General features: G+C 40.7%; 1 protein-coding gene and 1 pseudogene across 1 annotated transcript; both read right to left on the bottom strand.

Moving 5' to 3' along the window:
- LOC125088918 (zinc finger protein 107-like) overlaps positions 1–19,813 on the bottom strand; it is a 166,738-nt pseudogene that overhangs the window by 118,581 nt on the left and 28,344 nt on the right.
- On the bottom strand, positions 13,969–16,758 carry LOC125088907 (zinc finger protein 781-like). The gene has a single exon (XM_047710529.1). The coding sequence runs from the start codon at positions 16,607–16,609 to the stop codon at positions 15,812–15,814; it is 798 nt and encodes a 265-aa protein (XP_047566485.1). The 5' UTR covers positions 16,610–16,758; the 3' UTR covers positions 13,969–15,811.

Genomic DNA, 19,813 nt, shown 5'->3' on the forward strand with positions numbered 1-19,813 from the left:
TCGAGCCCCGCATCAGGCTCTCTGCTCTCTTGGTGAGCCTGCTTCCTCCTCTCTCTCTGCCTGCCTCTCTGCCTGCTTGTGATCTCTCTGTCAAATAAAAAAAAAAAAAAATCTTAAAAAAAAATAAATAAATAAAAAAGAGAAATCATCATGGAAACATGAGTTTTTGGCTACATTTTCTATAAAAAATAAAATCTACAGTACTCACCAAAGTCTAAAGTCATATAGTCTTTAAAATGTATGGTTCACAGTTACTATTTATTCTAATGATTGTAACATTCATGATTTTTTGTTTTGGACAAATATTCATTTTTTACTGATGTCAGATAATAGTATATATATATTTATATATTACATATTATATATATATATATATATATATATATATATATATATCTCACTATGTATCTCTTCATCTGGCTGTTCATCTATATCCTTTATAAACTGGCAAGCACAAGTATTTCCCTGAGTTTTTTTCTTTCTTTCTTTCTTTTCTTTCTTTCTTTCTTCCTTCCTTTCTTTCTTTCTTTGACAGACAGAGATCACAAGTAGGCAGAAAGGCAGGCAGAGAGAGAAAGAGGGAAGCAGGCTCCCTGTCGAGCAGAGATCCTGACATGGGATTCGATCCCAGGACCCCGAGATCATGACCTGAGCTGAAGGAAGAGGATGTGCCCACTGAGCCACCCAGGCGCCCTCCCTGAGTTTTCTGAGATGGTCTATCATCTATAGATGGTTCTATTAATCGAAACCGAGGAGGAGATTATTGGAACCTTCAGTCTATACCCTACAAATATGTGGGTGTGTATTGTGTGTGTGTGGGGGGGGGGGCTGTAGTCTTGTGGGACTGAGCCCTTATCTGGGGGACCTGACAATATCTCTGGGTAGATAGTGTTCAAATTGAGTAAAATTGCAAGACATGCTGGTAGTGTTGGAGACTTGCTAGCTGTTGTGGAGAAAGGACACCCGCCCCCCATTTTTGTGACCACAAGCTCTGTGTATGTAGTAAGAGGGACAAAGAGGGCATAAACACAGTAGGGAAGAACTGGGCTTTTCCCTTCATAGAAAATAGACAATAGGGCTGTTTTTCTTTACAGCTGACCAAAATAGTTTAATTAAAAAGGTTTAGGGGAGGGCGCCTGGTGGCTCAGTCGGTTAAAGCCTCTGCCTTCGACTCAGGTCGTGATCTCAGGGTCCTGGGATCCAGCCCCGCATTGGGCTCTCTGCTCGGCGGGGGAGCCTGCCTCCCTCTCTCTCTGCCTGCCTCTCTGCCTACTTGTGATCTCTCTCTCTCTCTCTCTCTCTCTCTGTTAAATAAATAAGTAAAATCTTAAAAAAAAAAAAAAAGGTTTAAGGGCATCTGGGCGGCTCAGCCAGTTAAGCATCTGCCTTCAGGTCATGATCTCGGGCTGCTGGGACCGAACCATGTACTGGGCTCCCTGCTCCGGGGGGAGTCTTGTTCTCCTTCTGTCCCTCACTCCACTCATTCTCTCTCTCTCTCAAATAAATAAATAAACTCTTTAAAAAAAAAGTTTAGTGATCATCTAAACATCAGTAGAGTCAGCATTTGAACCTGGGTACCTATAGCAACAGGAGGCTTTCAAATGACCTTCCAAAACGTTCTTGGATTATCTCCTCTGTCTGATAATCGATGCTTCGTCCAGAAATCTTTGCGCAGAACAGCCTCCGTGGTCTGAGACTTGAGAGTGTAAGTTCTAGGCCCTGGACACACGCATATACCCTGAATGGGTATTTAACTGACCACTGAAGACCAGGTACGCAGGTCCAGCTTCCAGGGTTTAAACACAGAAATCCAGCCTACCCGCGACTTACTTTCACATCCAGAGAACCTAGACCAGAGTCCCCCTAAAACAATTCATGGCCATCTGTGTCTCTGACTGCGTTCTTCATGAGCTAATCATTTCATTGAAGATGACCACCATAAGGACGCCCAGAGATGTTCATCCTCAAAGCAGCTTCCCAAAACAGGCTCCACTGACATCAACTGAGAATTTGTGAGAACAGAAAACTGGGGGACTATAACCCAGAACTATTGAAATGGTAACATGGGAAGAGGTCTAGAAATCTGAGATTTTTTTAAAAGTGCATCAGGTGACTCTGATGCAAGATAAATTCGACAACCTCTGCAGTAACTGAGTCACAGATCATCCTTGAGTTATGCACAGATGGTTATTTTCCGATACTCTCTGTGTTTGTGGTGATGTTAGTGGTGTGACACACACACACACACACACACACAAATACACAGTCTTTATTCATAAATAAATCTTACTGTAACATTATCTTTCTTTGACTTTTTCGACTTCCATACCCCACTTCCTTCAGTGCCCTCCTCCAGCTTCCTGGGATCACCCACAAATACACTTGTCTTCACATTCTCTCACCCAAATAATCCATCCTAAACGCATTGGACTTTATTTAAGTATTTCATGGAGTAAGACATGAAACACATAGAGCCGAATATTAACAGATGTTATAATTTATAATAGATTTGAATGTAGAATTCTCACTAGGAATCTGCATTTAATGGTTTTTACTAGGAGAACATAAATAATTGCAGGTTTAAAGAGAACTTCACGCTCACCTCTGACAAATTAGCTCTCCATCTCCATCTATGATAGAAATTTTTGTGAATCCTAGTAGGCACACTCTAGGTTTCAGGGCCTTTCCAGAATATCTCATTCTACTGCGAGGCATGAGGTCCTTTGTGTCAGATGTCCTGAAACCAGTCAGGTAACACTGGCCATTCCCAGCAAGCTCACACGTCCACCTGTGTACAGATATGTCGTTACTTAGAGGGGCCTCGTGACAGCGTTCTGGTCACTGAGATAAAGAGAGAAGCACCTGAAAGAGGGTGGCCTTCCCTGAGTGACAAAGGTTCGAAAACAAATTCCCTGAGTCCTATCAGACTTACACCACCTCCGTGATGCCGGGAACGTGGTTCGATGACTGACGGTGGGGCAAGCATGTGTGGCCATGAGAGAAATGTTAGCACAACAAAGTGTCTGCTGGTGGACAACAGCAGAGGGAAGAAATGGACCAACCAGACACACCATAGTGTGGACAAGCCCTTTCATCAGACATGAGCATTACCTACTCAATATGCACGGAATACACGACATACGTCGTCTTTTCTAGAAGCACACATCTGCCTTTTCAGAGTATGGTGGAACACAAAGTAACAGCCACCCCAAATGCAGGATTATACTTCACTTGAATCAGGGTTACATGTGATCATGACCTGCTACCCAGCTTCGTGGTATCAGTTTCCACAACCACTAGGAGTCCTCTTCCCTGCTCCCCACAGGATGGGCAGAAACGCAGCACAGGCCGTGAATGAACATTTACCTTAAAAAGCAGGTGGACTGTTTGGGGCGGAAATGCTCACTGCCTCTGACTGGTGAGCTGCCCCCCAAGTAATCAGTGCCCCTCACACACACCTCAAGGAATAACACTCATCACGGGGCTCAAACAGGACGGAGTTTCCTGCGTCTGTGCATCGGCTTCACTGGATTGTCGTCTAGCCTTGGGTTAGATACCTAAGATTCTAGTGCTTGTGGACACTCGGCACACACCTTCCTGATCCTTCCAGTGTCCACAAGGCTTCTGTGTTTCCAACATCTACTCTACCATGTGCCATCTAAAGGGTATGGCCACAATGTTTGCATCTTGCAGCAAGCCCTCTCCTACCCCAGTGGTTTTTGGCCTGAAATACAGAAATCTCTATCATCCAACAGTATCTGTCCTCAGTACTACACAGGAACTTGTAAAATTGTGAAGACAGGACCTGACTTCTCTGAAACCCACCACATTTCTCAAGCCTCCATCTCTCTCATATTTGTTCATCACAAGTAGCTTCCTAAGTCCTCGCTACTAAAAGGACACTAAGTGTCTAAAAGACACTCCCTGCCATTTCTTTTCCCACATTTCAAGAGTTTTTCGCATTTGCTTTCAGTAGGTCTTATCTTCACCTCTAAGGATACCAGCATCATGTTTTATCTGCCTTCATAACTCTCATTGTCAGTGACTGAATTAAGCCTGTGGCCCCTCTTTCCTCTTACCTCAATGAAGTGATGACAATGTTGTACTTAAATCTTGAATATGGCCTCCAACGATCTGCTTAAAAATAATTTCTCATTGCTGAAAAAAATTCCAAATTTCTTATCAGAACCTAGAAGGACCCAAGTGATTGATGTGTGAATGGGGCGGCTCTGATGCATATGTTACTGGCAATGCAAAAGAAGAGACACAGGAGAGAGAACTGGAGATGATTTGGAATGAAAACAAAGAGAATTTACCTTCCCAAGTTCAAACTCAGTAGTACAGCCTGGGACAGGTGTCCTGTCTCCACATGGAGAATTCATGGCAACACTTCAGTCTGGATATTTTTCATGGGGCAGTAGTTTTACTCCTAATGGAATAGTATTATCTTCCTAAGTATAGAAAATCTACTACATAGCCATCACTGTCCCATGTTTGTTCATTTCAAAGAAATATCAAAACAACCCATGGCTCATAAAATCTCCATGCTTTCCCCTAATTAAATTGTCACAGTAATGTGAACTTAGATGACATCATTTATCAAAAGTGAAGGAACCAATAACTAAAGGAAGCAGACTTAACGTTCTTGTCAAACTGAGAAGGAAGAAATGAAATATACCAATTAAACAACATGCAACTTAATATGCTCATGGCGGAATTACTCTCACTTGAATGAATTTCTGAATATCAAGTAATTCAGTGTAAGCCATTCTTAAAATCCCTGAGCAAGTCATATGAGCAATCGTCCACAAACACTGGAACAAGGAAAAAAGAATATATGCCCCACAAGGAATAGACAAGACAGGATTTGCATGAGCAGATAATTATACCAAGAGTTATGAGATTTGAAAGAAATAAGTTAAAAAAAAAAGTTTAAAAAAAAGTTCAAAAAAAAAGGTTCAAAAAAAAAAAAAAAGGAAGTAAGTTCAATTCTGGGCGCCTGGGTGCCTCAGTGGGTTAAGCCTCTGCCTTCAGCTCAGGTCATAATCTGAGGGTCCTGGGATAGAGCCCCGCATCCGGCTCTCTGCTTGGCGGGGAGCCTGCTTCTGCCTGCCTCTCTGCCTACTTGTGATCTCTGTCAAATAAGTAAATAAAATTTAAAAAAAAATTAAATAAATAAAAAGAAGAGAAAATCCCAAAGATTGTTTTTCCTTTTTTTCTTTTAAAGATTTATTTATTTATGTGACAGAGAGAGAAAGGGAGCAAGAGAGGGAACACAAGCTGGGGGAGTGGGAGAGGGAACAGCAGGCTTCCTGCTGAGCAGGGCGCCAGATGCGGGGCTCGATCCCAGGCGCCCCTGCTCTTCTTACTCCCTTGTGAAGCACATTTCTCCACTTGGAAGTCCCAGACTCATCTCCGTACTTCGTGATGTCATAAATACCCCATTTTGCCTGAATGTCTTTGGGATTTCCATGTCTATGAGGGTTCCTTATACTTAGGAAACTTAATATAATCTCCTGCTAATTGTCTTATTTCCATTGGATTCTCAGTCCATCTAGAAGGGTCTTCAAGGGGACAGAAATTAATGCTCCCTGACAGGACCAACACAAAATTGATCTCATGAAGCCAGCATTGATCTCATTAGTTCAGATGAAAGAACACAAACTGCAGGTCATATGGTTCCAAGCACAGCTGTACCAGCCGAGGAATACGTTGCTCGGACTGAAGACACAGGGATGTAAACCCACCAGCCTTCACGCTCTTACTCGGCACTGCTCTGCAGGTATAACTACCATGTGCAGCCAACCAAACCTCTGAAACAAACAAAAAAGGAATTTTTTCTCATTTGAAGTCTTCTGAGTGGGATACAGCTCTGGGGTATGGCACCAGAAGATATCAACTATCATCTTTTTTTTTCTTTTTTTAAAAGATTTTCTTTATTTATTTGACACAGAGAGAGTAAGCACAAGTAGGCAGAGAGGCAGGCAGAGAGAGAGGGGGAAGCAGGCTCTCTGCCAAGCAAAGAGCCGATGTAGGGCTCGATCCCAGGACCCCGAGATCATGACTTGAGCTGAAGGCAGAGGCTTAACCCACTGAGCCACCCAGATGCCCTTCAACTATCATCTCTTAACATGACCTCATGGGTTTACATACATTTTCTTTTTTCTTTTCTTTTTGTTTCTTTCTTTTTTTTAAGATCTTATTTATTTGACAGAGATGGAGTGAGAGAGAGCAAACACAAGCAGTGGGAGTGGGAGAGGGAGAAGCAGGCTTCCTGCTGAGCAGAGAGCCTGATGCGGGGCTCGATCCCAGTACCCCGAGATCATGACCTGAGCCGAAGGCAGAGGCTTAACCCACTGAGCCACCCAGGCGCCCCCTACGTACATTTTCATTTTTTTCCAGTTTCACCTTAGGCCACAAAACTATACCATTTCTATTCTATGTGAAGAGTTTTTGACAACGGAGTTGTTCAAATTCACTTTATGCTAACAATAAGGCAATGGAGTGCAATGGAAGCTGAATTGAATTCTACCTGTAAATGTTTTTTTGTACCATAACGTTTTTCTTTTTTAAAAATAATTTTATTCAAATTCAATTAACATATAATGTATTACTGGTTTCAGGGATACAGGCTTATGATTCATCAGTCTTGTATAATATCCAGTGCTCATTACATTACATGCCTTCCTTGACGATTACCCCCATCTCTCATCGTGCTTTCCTCCAGCAACCCTCAGTTTAACATAACATTTTCAAATCTGTTTAAATCCAGAGATATTTTTTATGACAGAATTTGATTTTCACATCAATAAAATACTAGATACATAACAATACAAACAAAGGGACAAGAATTTAATCTATAGTGAAATAAATAGGACACGTACAAAGCACACATAGTGAAAACACATCACAATAAATTGGAGACATCATTTTGCTCAGTCACTAAAGAAACCCCTCGACACTTCTAATTTCACACCGTCAAATTTATTATTATTGCTGATGTAAGAACACAAAACAAATACGGATCCCAGGGCTTACTTTCAGAGGGATCAGCACGGATAACTTAGTGCAGTGATCCAAACTGGAAGTCAGTGGGGGCCAGTAAACCGCAGCATGGAACAGTGAATGAGGTACTTTCTCCTTAGTGTCAGCAGGCGAGGACTATTATGTTTCTTAGAGTTTCTCAAGAGGACTTCACATTTACCCAAATACTCAGAAGAAACATATTTTACTTCTGAGCCCTACACTAGCATTGATGTGCTTTAGGCTTGAATATAGAGGAATGTGGAGGTTTAAAATTTCCTTTTTAAGTTTATTCAGTCTGGACTGTATTGGCCTGAAGAGTATAACTGCTCAACCTGTACAATATTTATTATTAAAAATGGATTCAAGGGGCGCCTGGGTGGCTCAGTCATTAAGCATCTGCCTTTGGCTCAGGTCATGATCCCAGCATCCTGGGATGGAGCCCATCAGGCTCTTTGCTCAGCGAGGAGCCTACTTTTCCCCTCCCACGTCCCTGCCCCTTTTTTTTTTTTTTAAAGATTTTATTTATTTATTTGACAGAGAGATCACAAGTAGGCAGAGAGGCAGGCAGAGAGAGGGGGAAGCAGGCTCTCCCTGCTGAGCAGAGCCGGATGCGGGACTCGATCCCAGGACCCTGGAATCATGACCTGAGCCGAAGGCAGAGGCTTTACCCACTGAGCCACCCAGGTGCCCCCCCACCCACTTCCCCTGCTTGTGTTCCCTCTCTCACTGTGTCTCTGTCAAATAAATAATAAAATCTTTAAAAAAAATGGATTCGGGGTGCCTGGGTGGCTCAGTGGGTTAAGCCGCTGCCTTCGGCTCAGGTCATGATCTCAGGGTCCTGGGATCGAGCCCCGCATCGGGCTCTTTGCTCAGCAGGGAGCCTGCTTCCTTCTCTCTCTCTGAGGGCCTCTCTGCCTGCTTGTGATCTCTCTCTGTCAAATAAATAAATAAAATCTTTTAAAAAAAATGGATTCAAGAGAAGTTCCTAGGAAATGCAGACATACTACATATACAAATTACTAGTTTAATATATCCCATTATATAGAGCACCAGAAGTAATGCATTTATAAAGCAGGCTTTTTAGGACTGTAATATTTGTGACCCCCTTTGCATTTATTCTGATACATCACAAACAACACGTGCCCAGGACTTGGCCCATTTGGTCTCAACCTACAAATATATATGGAAGCAAAAATTCATGTCAAAAACAATTACTCTATTTTTACTTTTATTTTTTCTTAAAGTTATTTTTATTTATTTGAGAGAGAGCGAGAGCACAAGCTGGGGAGAGAAGCAGAGGGAGAGGGAGAAGCAGACTCCCTGCTGAGCAGGGAGCCCTATGTGGGGCCTGATCCCAGCACCCTGGGATCACGACCTCTGTGCAAGGCAGACGCCCAACTGATCAAGCCACCCAGGCACTCCAATTGTTCTATTTTAAATGCACGAGATAACATTTAGAATTAAACTGTTATGAAAACCAAAAATAAGTATAGTTGAAAAGGACTGTGCATATCAAAAAATTTAGCTTTAAAAAGACTATGAAGGAAAACGTGAAAAGACTCTTGACTACAGTGCTTTCATTTTGCAGTGAGAGAAGTCAAGCATCTGGCTGGGAAGCCCTCTCTTGGTAGAGAGAGGATCAACAGTAAGAAACGTCTTACTTGGTCAGAGTTTCGTTGATAAACTCATTTTAGTGAGGACTAGTCCTCTTCTGGTTAAAACAGGTTATGGAATCTGAGAATTTTGTGGTTCTCGTTGTGTGCCCGTGCAGGTGAAGTTGTTTTGTGGCTAGCAATGGGAATCAGTGTGTCTGATCTAGCTCCCCACTTGCAGACCATCAGGCTGCACGTTACAAAATAGGCTGGTGTGCAGTTAGGACTCCACTAAAAGGAAGGTGACTTTCTTTTCTAATACTGCGTGGCCGCCATACACTTTAGTCAAGAGAAGCACAGATTCCAAGTCTGTGGCACTGATGAAAAGTCCTCTTAGAATTTTAAAATTCTTCACAATGTGGCCAATTTAAATGTTTGCTGAATTCTGCTTATGAGTTTCTGAATGAATCCAAAGTCAAAGAACATTAGCTTCTCTCAGTAGAGAGCAGCAAGGTCACCTTCAGCACCCAGCAGCCATCCCACAGGGATTCCCATTCACAATAGGAATGGTTTAACTGCTCCATCAGGAGAAGTGTAGAAGAATCAGCCACTTAGCACGCTGAGTGCTCTGAATTTAGCCGGGCTAACTCGGGGAAAACCAAGACCGAAATACAATCCGCTATGTCCAGGTGACACGGAGGGACCAACATCACTCTAATCAGCACATTCAGTCACAGCTCACGCCCCTCAGGTAGCGCTGGGCATTTCATCCCACTAGGATGGAAAATAAACCATCACAATGGGAGAAAAGGGATGGAGAACCACTTCCAACAACCTGGTAGGATTCACGTTTTACACACGAGGATTAGATATTTGCAAGTACCTAAGTAGAAAACTATACTAATGATCAAATTAATGCAGAAGTGGCCTAAACAAAGACCCCTTGTAACACCAAATTTGTGTACTTCTGCATCCCTCTCAAGAGCCAACTGGCGAACTATACAGATTGAGTGCGATAGCGACTTTGATTGCTACCAAAAATCTTTTACACAGAACATTGACGAGATAGTATCCATAAGGGAAACAAAAAAGGGACCTATTGAAACCGTGACAAAAACTGACCTCAAAAATGTCAACTCCTATAAAAGTACTTCATAGTGCTCCACCATATTTTTATAATTTACTAAGATGCCAGGAAGGGCGCCTAGTTGGCTCAGTGGGTTAAGCATCTGCCTTAAGCTCAGGTCCTGAGGGTCCTGGGATGGAGCTCTTTGTCTGGCTCCTTCCTCCTCCTCCCTTTGCTCCTCCCCACAGCTCGTGCTTGCTCTCTCAAATAAGTCCATAAAATAAACAGGATGCCCGGAAATGAGGAACTACAATTAAATACTCTGTCAGAGAAAAAGAATTCATGCCTCCTCAAAGACCCTTCCAGCTGGACAAAGAATCAAACTGACATGAGCCGTTAACAGGAGACGATCAAATTAAACACGTGAAAATACAGGGACTCCACATAGACATGAAAAGGTAAGAGGAAGTAAAATGTCATCTTGAACTAAGGAAAAGAAGGTCTGGACCTGGAGCTTCAGAGGAAGGAAGGCCCTTCACAGGGCGATAAGAAGAGCAACTATTTGGTAGTTAGATGTTTGTCCTATCTTACAGTTGGGTCACTAAGTCACTGTTAATAAGTCTTACTCTGAGAAAGACGACGCAATTTAGATTCTTCTGTGAGGTTAACGGTGGGAGTGGGGATGTTCTCTGGAGCCTGAAGGTTCTCAAGTACCTTCAGCTCAAGTAATCCACAGGCCAAAATGGCACATTCTGGGGTGGAGGGCAGAGAGGCTGTCCTGACCCCTTCAGTTCCCTCATCTGAAACTTCCTTGGGAGTTTCAAATATTAAAAGTTGACTTGGTAGATTATTTCATGTCACTGATCCAACATCAATTAAGATCTAGTAGGTACAAAGATGTGCTATTAAAACATATTTTTGTCTCTATACTCGCCTGCATTTTTACCAAAGGTAACCAAATTAACAGTAATTTTTAAATTCAAATTAACAGTAATTTGACTGTAAAACAAGTCTGCAAAAAAAAAAATTGGCCTGACTTTTTATATAAGAGCAGGAATAGAGGTTGACCTATAGACCCTTTATATTTATTTATTAAGATGTTTAAAAATCTATTTGACAGAGAGAGACAGCAAGAGAGGAACAGAAGCTGGGGGAGTGGGAGAGGGAGAAGCCGGCTTCCCGCTGAGCAGGGAGCCCAATACAGGCCTCAATCCCAGGGCCCTGGGATCATGACCTGAACCGAAAGCAGACGCTTAATGACTGAGCCACCCAGGCGCCCCATGTACTCTTTAAAAACAACTTTTAAGGTGCCTGGGTGGTTGGGTCAGTTGGGCGGCTGAGTCTTGGTTTCAGCTCAGGTCATGAACTCAGGGTCCTGGGACCAAGTCCCGCCTGGTGCTCCCTGCTCAATGGCGAGTCTGCTTGCCTCCCTCTCCCTCTGTCTCTCTCCTGATCCTTTCTCCTTCTCTTTAATGAACAAATAAATCTTTAAACAAACAAACAGCTTTGTTGGAACTTTTCATATGCAATCCCTAGACTGAAATTTCAGTAGCTTCTCCAGGCCAGGAGCCAAGCCAAATACTTGCCACCAGACTTTGTCTACACTAACTACAGATTTGGGTGAATTTCTGTATTCATAAAGTCCCTGAAATACCCTGAGTTTCCCGCAGATGTTGGGAAGTGATCTTCCTTGCTCACCTGGTAAGATTGTGGGGAACTCTGTAAGCAAAGTATCGGGCTGGTATTTCCAAGGAGACTTTGTTGACGCCATATAGTTCAATCTTAGTCCCTTCTAGCTGCCTGGTCACGTCGGAGACTATGCAGTTCTTTCTCAGCTGTAACATCCCAGTCGAAGCCTTGGCTATATAACCACTGTTTCTGACTGTCTCTTAGCACAATGAGAACAGATTCTTATTGAAATGATGCAAATACATACACTGGCATAAAAATATAAGAACAGTTACTGAGACTTAATGAATTCTGGAGGAATCAGGAGTGGACAAAAGATAAATCTTTCGTTTGTTTAACAAAGGTATATTTTCGGCCACTGCTGCAAGTCAGTTAAGGGAAAGGTTCTCTTATATCTGTAAAAAACAAAACATTTTTTAAAAGATTTTATTTAAATTCCAGTTAGTTAACATACAATGTAATATTAGTTCCACCTGTACAATAGTGATTGTACAATTCCATACAACACCCAGCGCGCGACAAAAAAATGCACGTTTTCATTCCCATCACTTGTTTAACTCACCCCCCAATCCAGCTCCACACTGGTATCCATCAGTTGCTTCTCTATAGTTAAGAGTCTCTCATGATTTGCCGGTCTTCTTTTTTCCCCTTTGCTTGTTTGTTTCTTATATTCCACAAGAGTGAAATCCTATGGTATTTGTCTTTCTCTGATTTCACTCACTTAGCATAATACACTCTAGTTCCCTCCATGTCATTGCAAAGAGAAAGACTGAATTCCTTTTTATGGCTGAGTAATATTTCATTACATATATCTCATATCTTCTTTCTTCATTTCTCAATCAAAGAACACTTGGGCTAGACTGTTTGAAGTAGGAATGTTCACTGCCACTGAGTGTGGAATTGCTCCCCCGACAAATCCATGGTAGACACAGCCAGAGCATGGGACCATACTCATCATGGCACGAGTAAAGGGAGGAAGGTCCTGCATGGAAGTGTGTCACCTTCCCTGAAAACGTCACCCACCAACAGTGGATCTAAACTATGTTGGGGTTATACACCTGGGATACTAGTGCATCGTGCAACCACAGCACACGTCTTGCTGATCCCATCTACCACACTGTCCAGAAGGCTTCTTCATCTCCAACATCTACTCGGCCATGTGCCATTTTTAAGCTATGCCCTACGGGAGGCATCATCCAACTTCCCCCACTCCACCGAGGCCACTGATCTAGGCCTGAGCAATCACAGTAATCATTGTCGTCCAACAGCATCTGGTCCTTGCCAACACAAAGGAATTGAATTAAATCATGAAGATAAGGTAAAACTTCCCTAATCCTCAGAAACCCAGATTCAAAGGGTTTCACATTTGCCAATTCCTTATGTCCATTTCACTTATTCAATGACATTCATTGGATGATGCCACCAAGAGCTCCTTGTGCCTTTGGAGTGGCTAAAGGAGTCACCTCTGGTTCCCTCCCCACATTAAAAAGAGTTCTTCACATTTTAATAGGTCTTGTTTTTCTAAGTTTGGTGCCATCATCACGTATTACTTAGCTCCACACCCCACAATCCAGTGCTTAATGTCTAAATTTACACCCATTGACTTTTATCTTTCTCATTTCAATTCAGCCACAACACAGGCAAAGAAGAATGTCTGTGATGCCTATGTAGCTGGAAATAAAAATTAGGATAAACAGAAGAGGCGATCTGGAGATCACTTGGAAAATAAATGAGCAGAAGGTGTTCTTCTAAATCCAGGGAGTCAGCTGGGCAACCTGGGACAGGTGTCCTCCTCCACATGCAGAATTCATGCCAATTCTTCATCCTCTGCATTTTCTATCCCTTCCTTGAGGCTACAGTATCACTCCTATTGGAAATATGTTTCTCCTACTTATAGGGTACCTATTACACACCAAGCACTGCTATAAGTGTATCTTTACTTCATAGAAACATGGACACAACACCCCCACCTATGAACTGTGGCACATTCCTTTATTAGGGGCCATGGATACAGTGCTTTAGTGAGTCCCAGAGCTATGTCCAGATTGGGCCATTGAAACTAAAGCAGGTTTAGGGTGAAGCTCTGTGAGAGTCTTCTTCAAGAACACATGAGGGGAAAGTCATGGTAGACAGGGGTCATGGATGCTCACAAGGGTGGGCTGGGAATGTCATGTCAGAGGTTACATTAACTGGTGACTCTGCAGGGTACTGTTTAGGGAATGCACTAGTGAGAGAGGCTGCTATCAATTCAAGTCCCCTGCAAAACTGATGGGGACACGAAACGGACGCCAAGTAGCAGCATCATGGCGTACTTGAGTCAATCAGTCAATAAGACCCAAATATAATCTGCAACATGTCTGTTATAATATCCCACTAGTCCCAAAGAGGAGAAAATGATACAACAGATAAACAAGGGGGGAAGTAATCAGACATTATTTAAACGTTAAGGCTGATGAGAAAATGGATTACTAAGTATGTTATTCCACATGATTACCGAATAAGTGACAGAGTTCATCAGTTGCCTGCAACCTTATATATAATGAAATAGGGTAACACTGATGGTGGGAGGACACTTCACTCATTACTCATCCATGATAACACGTTAAAATTCATCATGTTTTATTAATTAAAATATATTACGTTCACACACAAACTAAGGTATACATTTCAAAGCCACTCTATAATCCTTTTTGGAAATACAGAATCAAGCATTAAAAAGCATTTGTGTGCTGATATCATGATGTAGGAGTACTGATTTCCATTGTTTTCAGGCATGGGATCATTCTTAAAAATTTTGTATGCATAATCCTATGCCATTTTAAGAAAGAGTTAACCTCCTTTTGTATCTTTGAGGATTTCTTCATTTTAAGCACATCACCTGACATCCTCTACTTCTAACTACAGCTATTACGACTGTATTTTACTGGACTGGCACCTCTTTTTTCTCAAAGACCAGAGTAAAATATTTTATTTATAATATCCAGGAAATTCTTTAGTTTTAATAAAGGGAGAATAATGATGTTCTGAACACTTTTTCCATCATAACTAACATTAATGTTATAACCACAAACAGCATCTCCATTTAGATTTTCTTCATGTTTTATATATTATATTGTCCTTCCTCATCCGTGGGCAATTAGATATGCAGGAGTCCCGCCTAATGAAGAAGGACATCTCATATCTTTGATCCAACAAGAATCAGCCACATACTTTCACAAACCCACTAGGAATAAATGAGTTTTCTGAAGTGATTTGAGGGTACAAATATGTTAATATTTGCTAGTCACAAATCCCAGATAAGGTCAATGAACAACAACAACAAAAAAAACCCAAACCCAAACCAAAACAAAAATCCCCCAAAACAAACTCAAAAAACCCCCAAAACCACAAAACCAAAATAAAAAAACCAAAACAACAACAAAATAAAAAACAAGGACATATTGAAAAATTCATTATATCTATGCAAAAATCCATCCACTTGTTCTTTTGAAGCATAATAGTATATACATTTTCTAAGTGTTTAACTTTGTATTAGTCCTTATAATAAGTATTTTGATGTAACGTCTGAATAGATTGACTCATGTACTGCTTTCTACTTGATTTCTATGATATTTATTGACACTTGATGTTTACTTACATACATTTCTAAATATTTACATCTTTCAAGTAACTTACCTGTATGCACTCTCTGGTGTTTGCTACAGTGAAAATTTAAAATGAAGGTCTTTCCTCAATCATGATGTTTTTAGGGTTTGAATCCAGTGTGCATTTTGGGATACTGCGTATAGACTGAATTCCAGTTAAAGGCACTGCAACTTTCTCTACATTTTACACTTATCTATGCCGTATGATAGCTATGATGTTGAGTAAATTATGAGTTCCAGCTAGAGGCTAATGATACCCTTTACCTTTGTAATGTTTTCCTCAGTATAAACTCTGAGATGCTGCAAAGGGTTGAGCAGTTCTAAAAGCCTTCCCATGTTCTTTACATTTAAAAATTCTTCCCCAGTATGAATTCTGTGATGTTGAATGAAACGTGACCTCTGAATAAAGGGCTTGCAAAATTCTTCATATTCCAAAATCTTCCCCAATACACTTTCTCTGATCAGGAATAGCATCGCTTAAAAGCCTTTCCACATTCTCTACAATTTTATCGTTCCTCTCCACTATGAATTCTCTGATGTGGAGTAAGGGGTGAGTCGTCTTTAAAGTTTTCTCACATTCCTTAAAATTATAAGGTTTGTTCCACTATGAATTCTGTGATAATGAGTAAAGGATGAACAGTGATTAAAGGCCTTCCCACATTCTTTACTTTGGTAAGGTTTCCCTCAAGTATGAATTCTGTGATGTTGACTCAGGTGTGAGTGCTGGATAAAAGCGTGGCCACATTCCTTACATATGTAAGGTTTCTGTCCAAAATGAATTCTGTGATGTCGAGTCAGGTGTGAGTGCCGATTAAAGGCCTTGCCACATTCTTTGCATATGTAAGGTTTCTCTCCAGTATGAATTCTGTGATGTTCAGTAAGCTTTGAGTGCTGGTTAAAGGCCTTGCCACATTCTTTACATTGGTAAGGTTTCTCTCCAGTATGAATTCTGTGATGTCGAGTAAGGTGTGAGTGACGGTTAAAGGCCTGACCACATTCCGTACATATGAATGGTTTCTCTCCAGTATGAATTCTGTGATGTTCGGTAAGCTTTGAGTGCTGGTTAAAGGCCTTGCCACATTCTTTACACTGATAAGGTTTCTCTCCAGTATGAATTCTGTGATGTCGGGTAAGGTTTGAGTGCTGGTTAAAGGCCTGGCCACATTCTTTACATTGATAAGGTTTCTCTCCACTGTGAATTCTGTGATGTTGAGTAAGGCTAGAGTGATGGTTAAAGACTTGCCCACATTCTTTACATTGATAAGGTTTCTCTCTAGTATGAATTCTGTGATGTTGAGTAAGGTTTGAGTGCTGGTTGAAGGCCTTGCCACATTCTTTACATTGATAAGGTTTCTCACCAGTATGAATTCTGTGATGTCGAGTAAGCACTGAGTGCTGGTTAAAGGCCATGCCACATTCTTTACATTGGTAAGGTTTCTCTCCAGTATGAATTCTGTAATGTCGACTAAGATTTGAGTGATGGTTAAAGCACTTGCCACATTCTTTACATTGATAGATTTTCTCTCCAGTACGAATTCTGTCACGTTGAGTAAAATGTGAGTGGTGGATAAACACCTTACCACATTCTTCATATTTGTAAGCTTTTCCTCCCATATACATCGGCTGATGTTGACACAGGGTGGAGTGCCAGTCAAAGGCTTTGCCACATTCCTTACAAATGTAACTTTTTTGTTCAGTTCCGATCGTATTATGTATATTTAGTCTTGATGACTGACTGAACATATTCCCAGGTTTATAACATCTGTAGGAGTCTTTTCCCACATGGATACTCTGATGATCACCAACACTGGAGGACTGGTTAAGAGCTTTCTCACATTCATTATATTCATAATGATTCTCTTCCATAGGGATACTATTATGTATAATAAGGTTGGAGCTTTGATAAAAGACTTCCACACATTTATCAAGTTCATAATGGTTCTCTGGAAAATGAGTCCTCAGACATGTACTAACACTTGAACCTGGGTTAAATTTTTCCTCAGATTCACTGCATTGAGCAATACTGTTTTCATTGAAAATACCCTGGTAATTTTGAAGAGTTAGCTCCTCGGTGAAGGACCTCTCAAATGAATCCCACTCAGCACTTTGTTCTTCAATTTTAAATCTCTGATTTTCAGAAATATTTGACTCAAAGGTCAATCCAATCCTACTTTCAAAATGGTTGAAATAATTATTTTCAGCACGGACTAGGCAACTTTCCAGATTTTCCAACTTTTCGTTCTGCAAATATGTATGTTTAATCATTTGATTTGAGCCCTTATATATAGAAAGACACTGCTTTGCAGAAGTAGCAGACTTAAGAAGGGATGTTTTCCAAAATGTTTTATACCCTTCACCATTTTGGGCAGTGATGTTCATATTATGCGCAGTTGTCTCAGTCTGGATATGTCCTTCATGATATATTTGATGCTCTTCACTCTCCCCATCATCGTTACAGTCTACCATGAAGTGTAGATTCTCCAGGGCAGTATGTTTATATCTACGCACCGCTACGTTTTGGAAAGAAGCTTCTATGCACAATGTTGGCAGGAAACTCTGGGTGCCATGTGAAGATACAGCTGAAAGATATTGAATAAGAAAAAAGTAAAATCACTCCACTTACTACTCTCAGACGAATACGGTGAAAACTTGTAATATGGAATAATAAAAATCAATCAGAGAACTTCAGCAAGATGGCTGAGGGAATCATCTGGACTTGATTCCTGCAGGGACACAAACTTGCAGACCACGTACTGATCACGTGGCCTAACAGAGAGTTCTGTAGTCTTGTCGTGCTGGAGCACACATCACTTTCCCACACCTCAAAAAATCAGGAAAAGTACTATCTGAGTCCAAACCTAGAAGAAGGGAGGAAATTTAAACTTAAAATAGAAATCAACAAAATAGGGTGTAGCAAAAACAGAAAAATATCTACAATAGGAAGAATTGGTTTCCAGAAGAGATCTACAAAACTGACATATTTTTAAGTAAATCATGGAAGAATGACAGAGAGAAAACCAGTGAAATCAAAATTGAAGAAGCGAAAGCAGATACAACTGACAGTACAGAAATAAAGCTAATTAAAAAAGGCGGTGATGGATAATTACATACCCACAAATAGATATAAAAAAAGTATGAATTTCCAAAAACGTATAACCTTTTGAGTCAATCATAGAGGGGGAAAAAATTCTCTACTGACTTACCACTACTAAGTACACTGAAAAAGTAATAAAAAAAAAAAAGCTCCCAACGAAGTCTTATGATAGATGAATATTCTGGATTATTTAAACAAACATTAATGAGAAAGTACTTCAAATCTCCTATAACATTTCCAAGGAGTGAAGAGAAAGGAAATTATAAAACACGTTCTGTGACACGAGCATTACCATATAAACAAACCCAAGAAAGACACTATAAGCAAAGAAGACTAGAAACTACTACTGAGATGAATAGTCATGTAAACTCCCCAATAAAGGAAACAACCTGAATCAAAGCAGATTTTACTATTTTACAACATAACCACATGGGAATTCTTCCTGGAATTCAGGGTGTTTACACAAAAAGGAATCTATACATTTAAGACAGCACGTAAAAGCATGAAGATCAAACATGACATGATCACATTTAAATACTCATGCAGGGGGCGCCTGGGTGGCTCAGTGGGTTAAAGCCTCTGCCTTCGGCTCAGGTCATGATCCCAGAGTCCTGGGATCGAGCCCTGCATCGGGCTCTCTGCTCCGCAGGGAGCCTGCTTCCCCCTCACTCTCTGCCTGCCTCTCTGCCTGCCTGTGATCTCTGTCTGTCAAATAAATAAATAAAATCTTTAAAATAAATAAATAAATAAATAAATAAATAAATACTCATGCAGAAGAAGAACGTGAGCATACCGGACACTGTTTCATGATTTAAAACACTCAGTAGTAGGAATCCCCTGGGGATAAAAATATATGTTTATAAAGCTGTAAAAAAAAAAAAAAAAAAAGAAAAAAAAAAGAAAAAAGAAAGGATGAATACCCAAGTTTTGTAACAACATGGACGGGACTAGAAGAGATTATGCTGAGTGAAATAAGTCAAGCAGAGAGAGTCAATTATCATATGGTTTCACTTATTTGTGTTGCATAACAAATAGCATGGAGGACAAGGGGAGATGGAGAGGAGAAGGGAGTTGAGGGAAATTGGAAGGGGAGGTGAACCATGAGGGACTATGGACTCTGAAAAACGATCTGAGAATTTTGAAGGGGTGGGGGGTGGGAGGTTGGGGGCACCAGGTGGTGGGTATTGTAGAGGGCACGGATTGCATGGAGCACTGGGTGTGGTGCAAAAATAATGAATATTGTTATGCTGAAAAAATAAAAAAATTAAAAAAAAATAAACTGTGATTGAGAAATCAGTTGAGTTTAAGTATTCATAGAAAATGCATAATTAAAGATTTTTTTTTTGCCTTTAAAAAAAAAAAACACTCAGTAGTAGGAATTAAAGGACCAACTCAGACTAATAAACGCCATGTCTGCACTAAAAGCTGGAATCTAACGTATCCAATGGTAAAAGACTGAAGCCTTCTGTACGATCAGAAACAGGTAGTGAAGCAACTTCACCACTTTGATTCAACACAGTAGTGGATTTTACAGTCAGCAATGAGGCAAGAAAAACATGTAAAAGTAATTCAACTGAAAAAGGAAAAGAGAAACGTTTCTGTTCACAGATGACATGATGTATAGAAAACACTGGAAGAATCAGTATTTTAATGCTATTTTATTTATTGGACATCACTTTTATTATTTATTTCTAAGAATTTT

This window comes from Lutra lutra, chromosome 17 (assembly GCF_902655055.1).
Source record: "Lutra lutra chromosome 17, mLutLut1.2, whole genome shotgun sequence".
NCBI classification, from domain to species: Eukaryota; Metazoa; Chordata; class Mammalia; order Carnivora; family Mustelidae; genus Lutra; species Lutra lutra.